The sequence below is a fragment of the Bos indicus x Bos taurus genome, chromosome 13, assembly GCF_003369695.1.
Source record: "Bos indicus x Bos taurus breed Angus x Brahman F1 hybrid chromosome 13, Bos_hybrid_MaternalHap_v2.0, whole genome shotgun sequence".
Lineage (NCBI taxonomy): Eukaryota > Metazoa > Chordata > Mammalia > Artiodactyla > Bovidae > Bos > Bos indicus x Bos taurus.
In genome coordinates, this window is record NC_040088.1 from 36,211,926 (window position 1) to 36,230,055 (window position 18,130).

The window sequence follows — 18,130 nt, forward strand, 5'->3', positions numbered from 1 at the left end:
ACACCTCTTGTATTTTTCTCTTAAGGAATGAACTTCTTCTGCATTTGAAGACCTACAACTTGTACTACGAAGGCCAAAATTTGCAGCTCCGACATCGTGAGGTAAGGAGTCACAGGGAAGGTCTTGGGGCTCCTCCCCTAGTGGCCAGCCCAGTCTTCGTCTCCATGTCTTCTGGGTCTCCATGTCTCCATGTCACCCTCACCAAGAGGGTCTCTGCCTCTTTTGCCACAGTGAGTAGCCTCTCAATGTTAGTGATGTTATTGGGAGTCCCTAGAGTTCTTTGGAAGTACACCCCGGGCCCAGATTTTTTCTAAAAAGAGTGAGTTTTCTGTTTTGGAGATATTCCTGTGGCTGGACTAATACTAGCCTCAGAAGGAGGACCCTCCAAAAGGATGCTTTCATGAAATGGCTATTTCAGATGGTACTCAAGCAACCTTTTTCCTCTTGGGCAATTCAGGAGCCTCACCCTGTCCTCTGTGTTGCCACATCTGGCCCATGTGCTGTTGCAGCAATCTGGACAAGTTACATAAGCTTTGGGTGGTAACTCTTGGCTTTTCCCCACAACTGCAGCAGCCTTCCTAGAATGCCTTCTTAGCATGTCTTTTGTTATCCATATGTCTTTCCTCAGCCCCCTTCCTGAGTCTAAGTTTACTCACCCTGTATCCATTTCTGTAGAGCCTGTTTCGGGTAGATGGTGAATTATATGGGAGCCTGGCAGAGTAATTTATACTCAAGTGTTCTTGGCTGATAAGAAGGTACATGTAATACCCTTCTAAACACATTTTCAGCTTATCAAGCCATATTGATTTAATCTGTAGAAACAGATATCAGATGGTAGAATTTCAGCTACTAAGGCAGGCTGGTTGGGGATAGTATGTAGTGGCTTTTTGTATGTTCCTCACACTACACCACTTAGGCAAAGTCCTACTTTGGGTTAAATTCTGCCCTCTAATCATGTGGTATAAAGTATTGATGCCAGCCTTGACCGCTTAGAAGACCATACATGTAACCTGTGCTTAAACAACGCTTTTCTCCTTAAGATCCCCAAACACCCTAAAGTTGTTCCACACCTCTCCTGCCTTCTTTTATTACCCCCTCCCTCTCTAAGGATGATCCTGGGACCCGGATTGGTTGTTCACTGAACATGTGTCATCTTTCACGGGGCTTGTCCTGAAGATGTGGCCATAGCCCAGACCTTAGTCTTGACCCTGCTTATAAAACATGGGTTCAAAAGGTTTTGCTGAGATTCTAGAAAGAAGACCTGACTCTTTAGGCACTGTCCTCAAACCTTCTACTAATTAGTGGCTGGATCCGTAGCAAGATTTTGGTCCTTAAACAGCTTTTCTGAGGTATGTCCTGTAGATGACTCAAGGGGTATGGTGATTCCTGAGATCCATCTCTTTGGGATAAAACATCAGGTATTTTTAGAAGGCCTTCACATTTAAATTCTTATCAATTAACAACCCTTGAGTATAAATTTGGAATTCTTGCAGAATTTATTCACCTCTTGGAGAGTTATTATGTAGCACATTAGTTAATTATTGGCTCTTGGAAGTTCTGCTGTTAAGAAATCTGATAACACAGCATCTCCCAACTCACAAGATCACTTGATACTCTTTTTAAGGTAACAGTTCATCTGCCAGATGAGCTAGTATTCTGTTGAACAAACTTGAGGAAATGTTACTCTAAATCATCAACCAGTGGGTCAGATTGCTAAACATGTTATAATGAAAGACACATCACTTTCTATAGTAGGGGAGGGGAAAAATAGCTAATTCAAGGTTTTAGCTCTTGCTTCTGTTAGCGTAATTTAAGAATAGCAGGCTATTTTCTCACATACTTTAAGAAATATATTTATTGTTCTTTAAAGTCATTAGTATAAAAAACAACAAAGAAACCATTGTTAGAATTTGCACATGTCTATGAATTTTGAGGCAATGTGTGCTGACCTCCGAGCTCAGCTTGAGAGCCTGGAGAGTGTCTTGGAGCTGAGGTGTGACTATAACTTGGGTGCACCTACCTGGGCACATCAAGAAAACTGTCATTTACCACAAACAACATGGTGCTGGCTTCTTTGGGACTTTTCTGGACTTATCCAATTGCTTTGTGGCAGGAGGAAGATGAGTTTATTGTGGAGGGGCTGCTGAACATCTCCTGGGGACTGCGCCGGCCCATTCGTCTACAGATGCAGGATGACAATGAACGCATTCGACCTCCTCCATCCTCTTCCTCTTGGCACTCTGGCTGTAACTTGGGGGCTCAGGGGTGAGTAAAGAGAGATAGGACTGGGGGTTGACCAGAGGTATCTGGAGATTGCATGTGTTCTCAAGCTGGTAAATGCTACCTACTTCCAGCAAGCCTTGATCCAAGCTCCCATTCCCACTCCCCCCTGCTCTAGACTTGGAATGAGGAGAAAGGGTCATATGTTGGTGTTACTGGGCTTCCAGAACTGTCATCACAATCAATGAATGAGTGAGGAAGGGAGATGCTGAGTCCAAGAGGAGAAGCACTAAGGCTTGAGTGAGCAGCGTGCCATCGCTCATGGAGACCCTACCTCTCTAAGGGGCATTGTAGTGGCTAGCCAGGCTCAGTCTGAAGATTTCTGACAGGACACCCAATACCCCAGCATCCTCCCCACTGGGACCACTCCTCACAGAATGACCCCACCCCAGAGTCATTTAGGGCTCAAAACTTCTGTCCAAAGCTCTCTGTGTCTTAGAGGAACCTGGAAGTGGGGAAAGAATGTCAGGCCCTGACCAAGCCAGCCAAGCAAGCTCTGCTTCCTTGGCTATACCTGGAGTTGGGTGGTGGTGTGATGGTCTTGGAGGTCCCCTCTCCTGTGTTCCCACTAGAAGGTCTGTGAAGACTAAGCCTGTTCCTTCCTTAGCCAAATGAGGAGCTCTGTACATCTAGCAAGGCACACCCTCTTTACTGTTTTGTGTGTGTGTGTGTGTGTGTGTGTGGCTGTGTTGGGTCTTCTTGTGGTGCATGAGCTCTTCATTGCTGCATGCAGGCTTTCTCTAGCTAAAATGCACAGGCTTCTCATTGACGTGGCTTCTCCTGGCAGAGCACAGGCTCTAGGGTGTGTGGGCTTCAGTAGTTGTGATGCACAGGCTTAGTTGTCCTGCAGCATGAGGAATCTTAGTTCCCAAACCAGGGATTGAACCCATGTCCTCTCCGTTGGCGGGCAGATTCTTAACCATTGGACCACCAGGGAAATCCCTACTATCTGGGATTTCAGTTTTTAGGATAAAGTGACAACCCTTTGCTCCATCCTAAAATTTGCTAATGCTGACTGCCTTGGGGCCAGAGCATGATGGAATGCACCAAGATCCCAGCCAAAACCACAGTGATGTTTTTTTTCTGTTTTAAATGAGAACCAAGCCCTCTCTGTTGGCCCCATTGAACATTTTGTTCAACTCCACAGCCAAATCTATTCTTGGCTGAATTTAAGAGAAAGCTACAATGTTGCCCAAAGCCTGTAGCTGATCTGGTTTATTTCCAAGGGAATTTAAGGAGGAAAATCTTTGCTTGTACCATCAGTGCTGGGGGTGTGGGGTATAGGGGGAGCCGCGGAGAGGTCCAGTCAAGGTTCTTTGGTTTCATCGAACTTTGCAGTTTCATACTCTGCTTTGCTTTCGGCATTCTCACTGTATTTGGTTTCAAGCGGGCCAAACCCATTCCATAGCACCAGCCTAGCCCGTAGAGTATTACATTTCGTTCCCTAAGTGAGATGGTTTTTAAAATTCCATTTGACCATGTGGCCTTTGGCTGGCCTACTCCAGCGTCTTTCAGGCTGTACACTTGTTTCTTTTCCCTTCCTAATGGCATCAAGCTGGTCTTGGTTGCTTCTTGAAACCTGCAAATACTTTAACAGAGTTTTCAGGAATGATAAATAATGTTATTCCAGTGCCTGCTATAGTAAAGTGAATGCCTGGACCACTGTTTTCAGAAGGATGCTGACTTTGGAGGAGAATGGATACATGTATATATATGATTGAGTCCCTTCGCTGTTTACCTGAAACCATCACAACATTATTAATGGCTATACCCCAATACAAAATAAAAAGTTGTGGGTTTTTTTGTTTGTTTGTTTTTTAAACATGCTGAGACCAGTTTCTGCTTGGGCAATAAAGAGGGTTTCAGACTAGGGAGTGGGCAGTGGCTGCTGTGGGTGCCAAGTATACACCATTCCTGAGAGGCTCTGATTTCATTCTGGGGCTCAGATTATAACTATACAACAGGTAGTTCTTCAGATTTTCAATATTCAATTGTCTTTCCTTAAAATTATCATCCCTGGCGGTCCAGTGATTAGGACCCCATATTCTCACTGCAGAGGGCTCAGGTTCAGTCCCTGGCCAGGGAACTAAGATCCCACAAGCCACATGATGTGGCAAAAAACAAAAAAATGTCACCCCTGGACTGTAAGTCCTATGTCTGCTGAGTCATAGTATTACCAAACCAAATTTGCGTCTGCTCACCTACATGCAGTAAAGCCAATTTACTGACATGAGGTTATGGTGAAGGAAGGTGCTGCATTTATTGCAAGTCCAAGCAAGGAGTATAGGCAGCTCATGCTCAAAAGACCTGAACTCTTTGATGGCTTTCAGGGAAGAGTTTTTAAAGGCAAGGTGAGGGAGACTGTTGCAGGGTGGTAGATGCTCTTCTCATTAATTTGGTGGTGAGGTAATTAGGTGGTACTTCAGGAGTCAACATCATCTGGTTCCAGCTGGTTTGGGGTTTACCTGCTTGTGGTCAGAAGGCAGTTAACTTCATATACCTGGTGGAGGAGTCAGTATCTGCAAAACAACTCCTGGATATGGCTCAGGATATTATCTATAGCCCCGGAGGAGGAACTAAAGGTTCTTGAATTGTTTTATGGCTAAACTATTATTTTTTTGTCTTGCTTGGCTGTTTTCCTTTGTTTCTGCATTTTCTCACTTCTCTGATTATGTTTTGTTTTGTTTTTGTTTTTTTTTGAAACTCAGGGAAGGCCTAGAAGGCTAAAGCTTTTTAACAAGAAGAAGAGGATGCAGGGGTCTGTTCCTTGGAAGCCCCCATAGGGTCTTGATTGGTTTCACCAGGGCACCTACATTCTTCTCACCATGGGAAGGTCTTAATTGGTCAAATATGATTCTCCTTTCTAGCCAAATCCTCTGTTGATTTTGGGTGTGCTTCTCTGAGCTGCTTCCATTGTCCTTCTGAGCTTTGGGAAGTTATTTCCCAGTTATCAGGGCAATTCCAGGTCTCAACTCAGATTGCCTGCGTGTGACCCTGTCTCCAGCACCCTGAGCACACGGCCATCAGTGCCACTTCTATAGTTATTCTGACTCTCAGAGCAACCAACCTATTACTTTCCATTCCTGTTAGATTCCAGAAGAAATTTCTGAGTAATTCCTCCAACATAAATGGGTCTGTACTAGAATCTTGTCCTTAAAAAAATGACCATTATTAGGGTTTTATAAATAAGGCATAGACTTTGTAGGTGCTTAGAAACCCAGCACAGGTACCACACAGGTATTATTATTGTTCTCTGTCCTGGGCTTGATGTTGCTACAAATGCTGGGAGCAAGCACTTTCTCCCTCCAGAATTCACCTTCCTTGCTCAGTGCTTGGCTCAGGAGCTGGGCCAGCCTCATGAGGCCTTCAGCACAGCCTACCATGTCCTTCATCACCTACTGCATGGTGATCCCCAGAACTATTCGCTTTGCATGAGTGGGATGGGGTGGGACTGAGGGAGTTCCTCTGCAGGGGCTGAACCTTTTGTTTGTTTTTGCTTCCCAGTACCATCCTGAAGCCCCTCACCATGCCCAACATTCCGATCTCAGAGGTGGATGCCCTGCCTGAGAGTGATCAGACACTGAGCCCCACAGGTATGTGCATGGTGGGAGGATCCTCCAGTTGGAGCCAACTGTATGAAGACTGATGTGATGAATGTTGTATACTGTTACTTATTTTTTGGAAATATAAAATTCACATAGTTTGAGATTCAAAACTTATTAAGAAAAAAGAACTGAAAGTTTCACATCTCATCCACCCCCTGATTTTCCCTCCCCAGAAGCAATCTGAAGGCTTTCTTCCCAAGATATTCTTTGCAAACACAAGGAAACACACACCAACAAAGCTTAATGTTTGGATGTCATTTTTTCCTTTCCTTTTCTTCTATAAGTGGCAGCATTTTGCACATCCCATTTCTGTTAGTTTGTCTTGAGGATTGTTCCATACAAACCCAGAAAGAACCTCTGCATTCTTTACAGCTCTGCAGTATTTAATTGTATGAATAAATAATTTAATCACTTCCTATTGATAAACATTTAAGTCATTTCTAGTCCTTAGACAAAAGTGTAGACAATATCCTTGTACATGTCTCATTTCACACATTTGTGTCTGTAGAATTCTTTCAAATTAAGTTTCTAGGTCTGAGGCTGTGTGCATTTGTAATTTTGATAGATATTATCAGTTCATAATATCTTGCAAGTCCTTATATCATGCTTATCCTGTGCCTGACACTGTTCTAAGTGCTTTCAATTAATCAACTTATTTAAACCCATACAACAGTCTTGTGAGGTAGATGCTATTATTAACCCCTTCTATAGGTGATGTAGCTGAGGCACAGAGAGGTTAGTGATATATGGTGTCGGGAAGGAAGACATTTTTCTCTACCTGTTACCGAGTCCAAGCTCATTCTGCTCCACCACACAACAGGCCAATAACCTGAAAGCTGAGGTGCTGAGGCAAAGAATATGAATTGGAAAGCCATAGACTGAGAAGATGGCAAAGTAGTGTCTCCAAAAAACCCATATTATCAGGGTCTGGATTCCAGTTTCTTTTGTAGAACAGAGAAGGAGAGAAGGTGAGGACATAAAGTAAAAAGGCCATTTATCTTGTAATATAGGAGATCTGTTAAATTCATCTTTTCTGCAACCATTCATTGGTGGGTAGGGTCAGATTGTCTCCCTGTGAACTGATCAAAGCCACTTTAGCTTAACAGTTAGACAGAGGGGCAGAGTTCCTTGAGGCAGGCCATTATGTATTATTATAATAATAATAAAAAAAAAAGGTAAAGTCCAATATGGAATCAAAATTGGCTTTTCCCTATTATAATCCCCCACTGTCAATGTCTGTTCCACAATCTTGTGGAAGGGGGTGATGACCATTCTAACTGCTTTATCAGATGGACCTATCTGGGAGTGTTCACCATTGGTGCCAGTGTTCCAAATGTTGAGATTTGTCTTCTTTTGTTCCCCTTTGAAAAGTGTCTTCTTTGTACTTTGTACTTAAAAATATTCACAATCTAAAAGTTGAGAGTTAGGTTTTATTCAGCAAGAATTTTTTAGGACTTCAAACTCAGGAGGCAGCATCTCAAGTTAAGGAATTCCGTGCTACATATGGGAAGATACAAGCGTCTGGGCTCACTGAAATCATTCTTTTGATACACTTCTCAGTTAACTAAGGACCTGTATCCTCTATTCTCACGTTGTGAGTTTCCTCAGGGCTCACCATAGGGAGTAGCCACAATCTGATGGCTGCAAATGGCAAATAGTCCTTCCTTCTTGAGTTCCCTCAGGGCTCATCAGCTCACACTGGAGAGCTGCAAGTGCTGATGACTGATCTCCTCTTGGTTAGGAATTTGGCCAACATTTGGGAAACATTTCATAATCAAACTTTGTCCCCTGGTGCTGGCTAGGAGGCTCATCCAAGATCAGGCGAGCATTCTTGATATGCCACTCCAGGTGCTAAATTTTTGGTTAGGCCCTGTCAATAATTAAAGATTATCCAGATCTTCTGTCTAATTATGATCCAAGAGACATTCTCCCTTGTTACTTCTTCCCATACCTAGAATCACACTATTACAATTACTTTATGAAATAAATGTGGTCTGTTTCTCAAGATGTTTAGCCATAGAAGTTTTGTTGGAGGCCTGGTTACACACGGTACCGTAAGAGACGATAATCTTGTAAAAAAGACAGGATATAAGTGATGCAGCTAGTAACATTGACAAAGGCTTAGTGCCGCAGGGAGACACAGAGCACAAACAACTTGGAAACAAAGAACAAACTAAAGTGATGATTAGCATAGCTAGTTGTAGTGTTAGTCGCTCAGTCATGTCCGACTTTTTGTGACCCCACGGACTGTAGCTCGCTAATCTCCTGTCCAGGGAATTCTCCAGGCAAGAATTCTGGAGTGAGTAGCGATTCCCTCCTCTAGGGAATCTTCCCAACCCAGGGATCTAACCTGGGTCTCCTGTACTCCAGGCAGATTCTTTACCATCTGAGGCACCAGGGAGTCCAATTGCAATAAAATATCAAGTCCACAGGAGAGCCAGCTGGGGCCTCCAAATTTTGGCAGGATCAGATACAAAATGATAAATATTTCAGCTTTGTTTGCAAAGGTATACTTTGTCAGCTTATTGTAGGTCATACCATGAAAGCTTTTTTTTTTAAAATTAAATCTAGTGTATTTCTCAAAGTCATAAAATTATAAACCATATTCATCAGTCCATGTACAAAACTTAAAATTGCCTAGTTAAAGATTTGAGTAAAATGCAGTTAGCAGGAAACTTGGTTATTTCTGTGACATATAACATTTTAGATAATGTATCAGGACATATCAGCTGTTAGGGATTCCACATAAATTTTGGAATATCTACATTAGTGGCATTTATCCATACACTATAACCTAAGGTTCTTCTCCAACCATTTGACAAGAATTTTGAAGTAATTTAACATATCAAATAAACTTAGTTTGACCTTCCTCTTTGAAATGTCTCAAAGATGTTCTTTTGAAGTATCTCAGAGTCAGCTGGAGCCTAAAAAAGCTTTAGTCAGATTTTGATATTTGGGAAAGTTTGTTAAAAATATCAAAAAGGTTTTAAAACACAGGAGGATCATAGGTCACTGTGAAACAATATTTATTCATTTAACCAAAGTCTCAAAATGATTAAAAGAAAGCAAATATGGATCACCTAAGGGCCCAGAAACTCATACAACCTGTAATCAAAAATGAGCACTTCTAACAGAAAGAGATATATCAAATTCCAGCCCTATATTAGTTTACGTAACAAAATCCATTTACCTAGTCAACTTCAGTCTAAATTTAGTTAATCCTGACCTTGTATAAAACTTTCTCAGTAAAATGTAATTTCATGCCTCATACCTTCTTCTCCTGTTTTCTTATTAACTGGGTCTTTTTTAACATATAACTGGATCTTCACTGCTGCATGCAGGCTTTCTCTAGTTGCAGTGTGGGATGGTAGGGGGTGGTGGTGGCTTCTCAATGTGCTAACTTCTCTTGTTGCAGAGCCAGGCTTTAGGTGTGCAGGCCCAGTAGTTGTGGAGCACAGGCTTAATTGCTCTGCAGAACATGGGATCTTCTGGGACCAAGGATCAAACCCCTGTCCCTTGCATTGGCAGGGACATGGACCACCAAGGAAGTCCCTCCTCATGCCTTCCTAACCTCCTCACACATTCTACCATACTGAAATGTTTTATTTCTTCAGTAGCTTTAATTATATATTCAAATTAGAATTCCTAACAGTCTTAATTTCTAGTGAAAACCAAGAGACAAATAATAGTTACCAAAATATGGAGAAACTATTTCAGATGATTTTTAGCTAAAGTTAGCAAGTTATTTTTTCTTGCTGACAAATTTGCAACAGGTATAACAAAATTTCCTTTAACCTCTATTAAAACTAGGTACAGTAAAAGACTGCTGCTTAATGTTGATGGCTCAAAGACATATCTATATTAATTAGATCAACAAACATTAACATAAGATATTAATTTAATACTAAATACTTTCCTGTTCACTGAACCTAAAACTAATTTAGCTTAATTTCCTTTGTATTTAGAATTGTTTGGTTTGTAAGCACTTACTTTTCTTGAAGGCAACTTAAACAGAGCTCTTTTATGAATTAACCTTAACAATGATATCCAAAGACACTTACTGAGATATACACATATCCACACAGACACAATAAGAAATATTATACTTTATTTTCCAAACTTAGTCGTATCAGATATCACAATACAGAACTCACTAGTTTGTAAATAACAGAATAAGAAAAAATTTAAAAGGCTTCTTCCTTTTTTACTAATATTTATGGAAAACAAGTCAAGTTCTAAATTACTTTACCCTTTTTTCAAAATTTGCATTTTAAAGAGATGGCAGAGATGAGGAGACCAGATAGGACATTTGCATCTCAAAGATACAGGGAAATTTCTCCTAAGATGACTTTGTTTCCCCTTTGTTTAATACTTGCCAGCCTTTTACGGGGTGGTATTTGGGGACTTCAGAGGGGAGGAAGGCGATTCACACGGAAATGGAAAAGCAATGGTTGGTAAACAGATGTTTGCTTGGCCCTGAAAAGACAGTATGACATGGGGTGAACTTTGATCTCTGTTTCCTTTACCACATTTAGTCCATATTCTTTGTAGATATCTCTGATTGTAGCTCTGGTCCTATAATAGGCCTGCTATCTTAAATCCTTCAGACAGTTAGGGGAAAAATCAGTTTCTTCCTGAGTCTTTTTGGCTAAAAACTTATTACAACCTAAAAATTAAGAATTTTAGGGAATTTTTAGGACTTCAAGCCTGGGAGGCTGCATCTCAAGGAACCCAGTCTGAGAGAGCTGCTGCAAAGAATCCAGTGGTGGGCAGCTAAGATATATAGGAGTTTTGCAACAAAGGACAGGTGATCAGAAGATAATTGTTAATTTTAAAAACCCAGATAGTTCAAGTTAAGGAATTTAGTGCTTTTCTATGTAGGGGAAAATGCAAGAGTCTGGGCTCAGTGAAATCATTCTTTTAATATGCACCTCAGCTATCTGAGGCAAATATCCTGTGTTTTCACTTCCTGAATTTCTTCAGGGGTCACCGTAGGGAGTGGCTGCAGTCTGGTGGCTGCTAACTGGCAGGTATTCTTTCCTTCCTGAGTTCTCTCAGGACTTACCAGCTCACCATCAGCTATGACTGCAGTTGCTGATGACGGTGATAGCCTTTGTTTACTGATATGGCAGGTATTGTTCCATTTATCAGTCTTTTGGGTCTTGATTATTTTCAGCATACCAGTGACATTTGGGGGCGGCAAACTTTGCTACAATGGCAGTGGTAGAGCTGGGGTTTGAACCTGGGAGTCTGGCTCTGAAGTCTGTGCTCTAAACTTTGTCACTGTATTGCTTTTTGGTAAATTATGTATCATGTTTTTTCCCCAGCAAGAAATACTGTTTTTATAAAATATATTTTTGGGGAAGTTGTAGGTACTGTAGCATTGGTCAAGAAGTTACTGTAACTGCCACATCCCAGGTCCAGGCAGACAGAGCTCATTTCCTCTTTCCATCTCAGACTCCAGGGGCCTGAAGTCCCTACAGGAAGACACCCCACAGTTGATGCGCACACGCAGTGATGTTGGGGTACGTCGTCGTGGCAATGTGAGGACACCCAGTGACCAGCGGCGAATCAGACGCCACCGCTTCTCTATCAACGGCCATTTCTACAACCACAAGGTAGGGGAGGCAGGGTAGCACGGGGCAAGGGGTAGCCCTAGTGGGAGCAAGAGCCCTTCCTGGGCAACTGCCACATCAGGTCTACAGACACCTGGGAAACCACTCAGTCTTTGGCTTGTGGGTGGGCTGCTGGCTCTGTTAGAGATCAGGAGCCCCCCAGATGGTGGTGGTGTGGGAAAAACTGTGAGAAGATGGTTGTGTCCTAGGTCTTGGGTGAGTCCTTTGGGATGGGCCACCAAATGAGGGTCCTTGGCTTCACACAATTCAAGAGTGAGCCACAGTAGAGTGAAGGCAGGTTTACTCAGAGAGCTACACATTCTTCCATAGACAGAGTGTGGGCTGTCTCAGAAGGGGGAGGTGGACCTAGGGCATGGGGTCACCTGAGAAAGTGAGAGCAGTGCTGGGAGAAACACACTCCACAGAGAGTGTAGCCCTGGGAGATACACGTTCCACAGACAGAATGTAGGCCATCTCAAAAGGAGAGTGGTGGCCCCAGGGCAATGGTTCATCTGGGAATGTGAGAGCAGCCCTGGGCTATGGGGTTGGTTAGTTTTTATGGGGTGGATAATTTCCTAGTGGGAGGAATATTCTGACTATCTTGAAGAAGGGGTGGGGATTTCCATGAATTGGGGTACCACCCACTTTTTGGCCTCTTATGGTTGACCTCAGAACTGTCATGGCACCTGTGAGTGGGTCATTTAGATGCTAATGCATTACAATGATGCATATGGAGGTGAAGGTCTGCTGCTGCTGCTGCTAAGTCGCTTCAGTCGTATCTGACTCTGTGCGACCCCATAGACGGCAGCCCACCAGGCTCCCCCGTCCCTGGGATTCTCCAGGCAAGAACATTGGAGTGGGTTGCCATTTCCTTCTCCAGTGCATAAAAGTGAAAGGTGAAAGTGAAGTCTCTGAGTCATATCTGACTCTTGGAGACCCCATGGACTGCAGCCTACCAGGCTTCTCCGTCCATGGGATTTTCCAGGCAAGAGTACTGGAGTGGGTTGCCATTGCCTTCTCCAGGTGAAGGTCTACTGGAAGTCAAATCTGCTGACGTCTTGGGCCAACCAGTTTTTGTGGGATCCTGTTCACAATGGCTGTGCTGTTCTTTTAATGGTTGTGCCCTGCCCGCTTTGTTCCTGTCTCAGTGAGTGAGATGTGAGATGACCCATAGACAACCCTCATCAGAATCACCCCCTTTACCCCCAATCCACATGTTACTCTCTTTCTGCACCATGTGCCTCCAGCTACTATGTGGCCTGACTTCTCTGTGAGTTAAAGGGCTGCCCTGAAATAGAGCTGCAGGATTCAGGTTGATCTCACGTGGCCTGAGCCTATGGCATCTTGAAGCAGGGTTTTGGTTTCTGGTTAGAGATTGAGATCAGACAGCAGCAGGAAAATTGCTGAATCCTAGCCACTGGACCACCAGGGACCAGTGGCCAGTGACAAAGTTGGCCCATCAACTGTGTAGAAATGAATTTCCACCTACAGGCAGAAAGGAGTGAAGCAAGTAAAGTGTTTATTAGGAAGAAAGAGTACAGTATGTGTGGATAGACACCCTGGAGGGCTCAGAGAGAGAAGTTCACACCCTCACAGTAGTTTGAATCACTTTTATGGCGCATTTCTTCTAGATTTCCTTCGATCAATCATCTTGGTTTGCCTGGTTCTGAGTCAGTATTTGATATATCTCAGGGTCCTCCCCTGTGTGCATGCACATCTCTTAGCCAAGATGGATTTGATCTAGGAGAGGCACCCAGTGAACAGTAGCATGAAGTGAAATCTTAATTCCCTGCCCAGGAACTGAACCTGGATAGCCTGGATGAAAACCAGGAATCCTAGCCACCAGACCAGCGAGGGCTTGAGGCTGGAAGCTATTTTTCCCTGGCTCTTGCTCCTAGTGAAAAAATGCATGTATCATGGAGGCAAAAACTAAATGCAAGTACAGAGTTTATTATTAGAGACATAGCACAACAAACATGTGGGAGAGCGCACAGAGAAATAGTTTGTTTAGATGAGAAAGAAGCAAGGCAGAGACACACACCTGGAGAGAAAGGGTATGGGTGTCCTCCCTAATGAGGAGGAGCATACTTAAGAGGTGTTTAATATAGGGCAGTCCTTTTGGGTCTTTGTCTTCCACCTGGCCAACCATCTTGTTTTGCCACCCTGGCTAATTTGTCTCAAGACCTTCCTCCTACGTGCATATGTACATTTCAGACGAGATAGATTTTGAAGGAAAGCATCCTGGGAGAAGCAAGACTCATCATGGCCTGGCATTGTCCCCTGACTTTTGACCCCCAAGGAGCCTTTATGCACATGTGCAGTGTCTCCTTTGCCTCAAAGATGGGAAATATATGGCCTCCTTATCCTTTATTCAAATAAGATTTAGCCCATCTCTGTTCCTGTCATGACTATTATCTTAAGGTAAATAGATAGGAGACAAAGCCTATCCATTTACCCTGTTTCTGTTATTCCCTTTGGAGAGCAAACATATCTAACCTGGAGCCCACCTATCTCCTGTCTCGGGAAATATGAACAGGAGGCTAATTGTAAGTGTCCAGCCTGAAGCCCACTTTTTCCTGCCCATGAAATGCAAACCTGAGACCAGTTGTAAATGCCTAGCCTGTGGTCCATCTAGCTCCTGCCTCAGATTCTAGTGAAAAGGCCTTGTGGGTAGTTGACATCATACCCCCTCCCTCTTTGACCTCCAAGGAGCCTTTTTGTGCATGTGCAATTGGGAAGGTCTCCTTAACTTCCCTGGTAACTCAGATGGTAAAGCATCTGCCTGCAATGCGGGAGGCACGGGTTCAATCTCTGGGTTGGGAAGATCACCTGGAGAAGGAAATGGCAACCCACTCCAGTATTCTTGCCTGGAGAATCTCATGGACAGAGGAGCCTGGTGGGCTACAGTCCGTGGGGTCGCAAGGAGTCAGACACGACTGAGTGACTTCACTTTCTTTTTTCTTTCCTTAACTTCAAGATTGAGAAATATGTGGTCTTTTATCTCTTATCTGGGCAGAGCCCAGCCTTCTCCATCATCTTGCTTTTATGGAGTTTCTACTATTAAGGCATTTCTACTCACGGGGAGAAACTGTTCAGCCTGGGGCCCATCTGTCTCCCACCTCAAGACCCCAAGCTAGCTTCAGTCTTGCTGTTTGGCTTTAATCTGGCCCTAGAAACAATTGCATCATGGAAGAATGATCACAGACTTCCTCCTGTTGAAGTTGTAGTGGAAGGTGCTTTATGTGTGTTTTGTTTGGATGGAGGGCCTTCCTTATCTGTTCCTCTTTCCCTCCCCAGGCCTGCAAATTGGCAGCTCAGATCCCTCCAGCCTGCTGTGGTGGGGTGGGTGCAAGTTCCTGAGCTAGACAAAACACAGGGCTCTTTGTTGACCTAAAGCCTGATACTTCTAGGTTGTCAGGGGCAGGGGACTCTCAGGAAGCACAGATTGAGTGCCATTGTCCTTGTCCCTTGGGTTGTAGTGCCCCATTCTTGTACACCTGCTCTGAGTCAGACTCTTCTGTTGACAGACATCAGTGTTCACGCCAGCCTATGGCTCCATCACCAATGTCCGCATCAACAGCACCATGACGACTCCACAGGTCCTGAAGTTGCTGCTCAACAAATTTAAGGCAAGTTCTCTCCACTGGCTGTCTCAGACAGTGATGTGTGTGCCTTGGGACCCCCAAAGGTATAGGGGCGGAAGCTATGGAGAGTGTGTGTTGCCAGGGTAGGAGGGCACTGGGCAGAGAAGGTTTAGGTTCTTTAGATCCCATAAAATCAGCATCACCTGGGAGCTTGTTGGAAAAGCAGGTTTTCAGGTCCCTCTCTCCCCTGAATCAGGCCCACTGGAATGGGAACTCAGAGAGGAGGCCAGGGAACCTGTTCAACAAGGCTTACAGGGATTCTGATACCACTGAAGCCTGGGAAGCACCAGCCCTCAGGTCCTTCTCCACCAGAGAAGGACCCCAGACCTGATGACTGGATCAGGGCTCCATGTTCATATTGACTTCTGTGCATTTAGGGAAGCTACTTTAAAATATCAGTCTTTAATAGATGTGAAAATTACAGTGCATGGTGTTTTTAAAGTCTTATTACTCTGTGTTTTCCACCATCACCTTCTAAGTCTTTTGGAAACCAGGTATTCTGATTTTTATAGAAGCCAGTGTCTCCTAGTGATTTAAGGCATGGGCTCTGGGTTTGAATCTCCACCCATCATCTGCTGGTTGGATGAGTTGGACAAGTGACTTAAAATCCCTGTGCTTCTGCCTCCCCATCTGTAAAATGAGGTTGGGAGCACCCATTGCTGGTGTCAACAGAAAAAAAATTGCTCAACCTGAAAGTTGAGAGCTATGTATTTTTCCTATTTAAACAAAATCTTGACGTTTGTCTTGGAGTATAGCCGATTAACAACGTTGTTAACAGCTTCAGGTGAACAACGAAGGGACTGAGTCACGCATGCGCATGTATCCATTTCCCTCAAACCCTCCTCCCCTCGAGGCTGCTACATAACATTGAGCAGAGTACCCTGTGCTATACAGTAGGTCCTTGGTGATTATCCATTTTACATACAGCCGTGTGTATGTGTCCATTCCAAACTCCCTAACTATTCCTCCTCGCAGGCAACTGTAAGTTCATTCTCTTAAGTCTGTGAGTGAGAGCTGTGTTTTAGTTGGCGGATATTCTTAGGACTTCAAGCCCTGGAGGCAGCATCTCAAGTAATCCTGAGAAAATTGCTCCGAGGAGACAAGGAGGGAGCTAGAATACATAGTTTTCCAACAAAGGGCAAGTAGTCTGAATGTCAAAAGATTATTGTGAATTAAAGGAAAACCAGATATCTCCAGTTAAGGAATTTAGAGTTTTTCTAGGTATGGGAAGATGCAAGTGTCTGGGCTCACTGAAGTCGTTCTTTGGATATGCACCTCAGCTATTGGGCCAGTGTTCAGTCTTTTCCCATCCTAAGTTTCCTCTGGGGTCACGTGTGGAGTCGCTATAGTCCAATGGCTGCTAGTTGGCAAGTACTTTTTGATCCCTTCCTGAGTCCTTGTCAGGACTCACTGGCTCACCATTGGAGGTGCCTGCAATCGCTGATGACTGTAACATCTTTTGTTTACTGATATGCCAGGCAGTATTTTACTTCTCACTGGATTTTCATGAGTATTAGATGAATTAAAACATGTAGAGTTTGCTAGAACTGTGTCTAGCATGGTGCAATAAATATTAGCTCTTATTACCTATTATTATTAATAAACTTACTTACCTGCCCCATATCCTCATCACTTTTAATACTGTAGATAAACAGTCCTCCCCTCAAAAGAGCCTATTATTTATTTAGCTTTGCAGCGTTCAAGAAGAAGAAATGGCCACAGTTTAGATGTGTAAATATATGCTTTTAGTGAGTATCTTTTGCTCCTTCCCGATTCAGATTGAGAACTCGGCAGAGGAGTTTGCACTGTATGTGGTCCATACCAGCGGTGGTAAGTATAAAGAATACAAAGCGCTTAAAACTTTTAATTAACTCAAAATAGCAAGTTAAAAACAGAATCTCTCCCTCATTTGCTTAGTTCTTGGTTTTGGAAACCTCCAAATGTTGTTTGTCTTCAAGGCGGGTGGGCTCCCTGGGTAAGTTCACTGGGGAATGCCATATATGGTCAGTAAACAAACCCTAAAACCTAACTGCCTATAAAAAAAAGAACTGGATTTTCTCAAAGCACAGAGAAAACTATTTTCTCCAATGCAGCATCTTCCAAAAGGCTTGAGGCATGGAAATATTGCCGAGGGGTAGGAGAGCGGCAGCAGTTGCTTTGAACAATACCTGTTGAATCTCTCATTTACAAATCAGTTTCCTGACTTGTATGGCCGCATCTCCTAAGGTGTCGGGTCCATTTGAACCCCTGAGTTGACAGCTACTTATAGTAAGAAAGACCTCAGGCAACTCAGAGCTGCTCTTGGCTGTGTGTGGTTCCAGAGAAACAGAAGCTGAAGAACACGGATTATCCTCTAATTGCCCGGATCCTCCAAGGCCCATGTGAGCAGGTCTCCAAAGTGTTCCTGATGGAGAAGGACCAGGTGGAGGAAGTTACCTATGATGTGAGTCCCTTTTCAGTCCAATATCTGTCCCAGGAGGGTAGGGGGTGGGTTGGATAAATGATAACTGGGTTATAGCTTGGTTTTTTTGCCCAACTTTGTTGCTATTTCTCAATACTAGGTTTTCTTGAATGGTAGTGATCTTGGGGCCAAGGAAAATTAATGTAGAGGCTAGGCTGAGGGTGTGTCCTGTGATAATTAATTGAAAGAATGCTCAGGCACAAAATGATTTCCATAGAAGGAATAAATTTATTCAGGCTTTTTGGTATACTTAAGGGCTGAAAAGTTTCTGCAAACCTTTTCTAAGCAATTTCAAGAAGTTAGCTGAGATTTTACCTTGAGCATTAGTCTGCTTTTGCTATAGTAACAAACATTCCCAAATCTTAGTCACTTAAAACAGCAAACATTTACTTTGTTGATCAGGATTCTGCAGGCTGGTAGCAGTCATTCTGCTCTAGATGTGGGTTGACTTCAGGTGGCTCAATGGTAAAGAAGTTGCCTGCAATGCAGGAGACCCAGGCTCAATACCTGGGTTGGGGAAATCCC

The 18,130-nt window shown here is 43.5% G+C and overlaps 1 protein-coding gene across 2 annotated transcripts in view; it reads left to right on the forward strand.

The window, feature by feature from the left end:
- RASSF2 (Ras association domain family member 2) overlaps positions 1-18,130 on the forward strand; it is a 59,008-nt gene that overhangs the window by 34,258 nt on the left and 6,620 nt on the right. For both annotated transcript variants that reach the window (XM_027559430.1, XM_027559432.1), the window contains exons 3-9: positions 26-101; positions 2,114-2,265; positions 5,785-5,873; positions 11,343-11,503; positions 15,028-15,129; positions 16,923-16,974; positions 17,466-17,587. In XM_027559430.1, the coding sequence (XP_027415231.1) occupies positions 26-101; positions 2,114-2,265; positions 5,785-5,873; positions 11,343-11,503; positions 15,028-15,129; positions 16,923-16,974; positions 17,466-17,587 (754 nt within the window). The remainder of the gene's footprint in view (positions 1-25; positions 102-2,113; positions 2,266-5,784; positions 5,874-11,342; positions 11,504-15,027; positions 15,130-16,922; positions 16,975-17,465; positions 17,588-18,130) is intronic.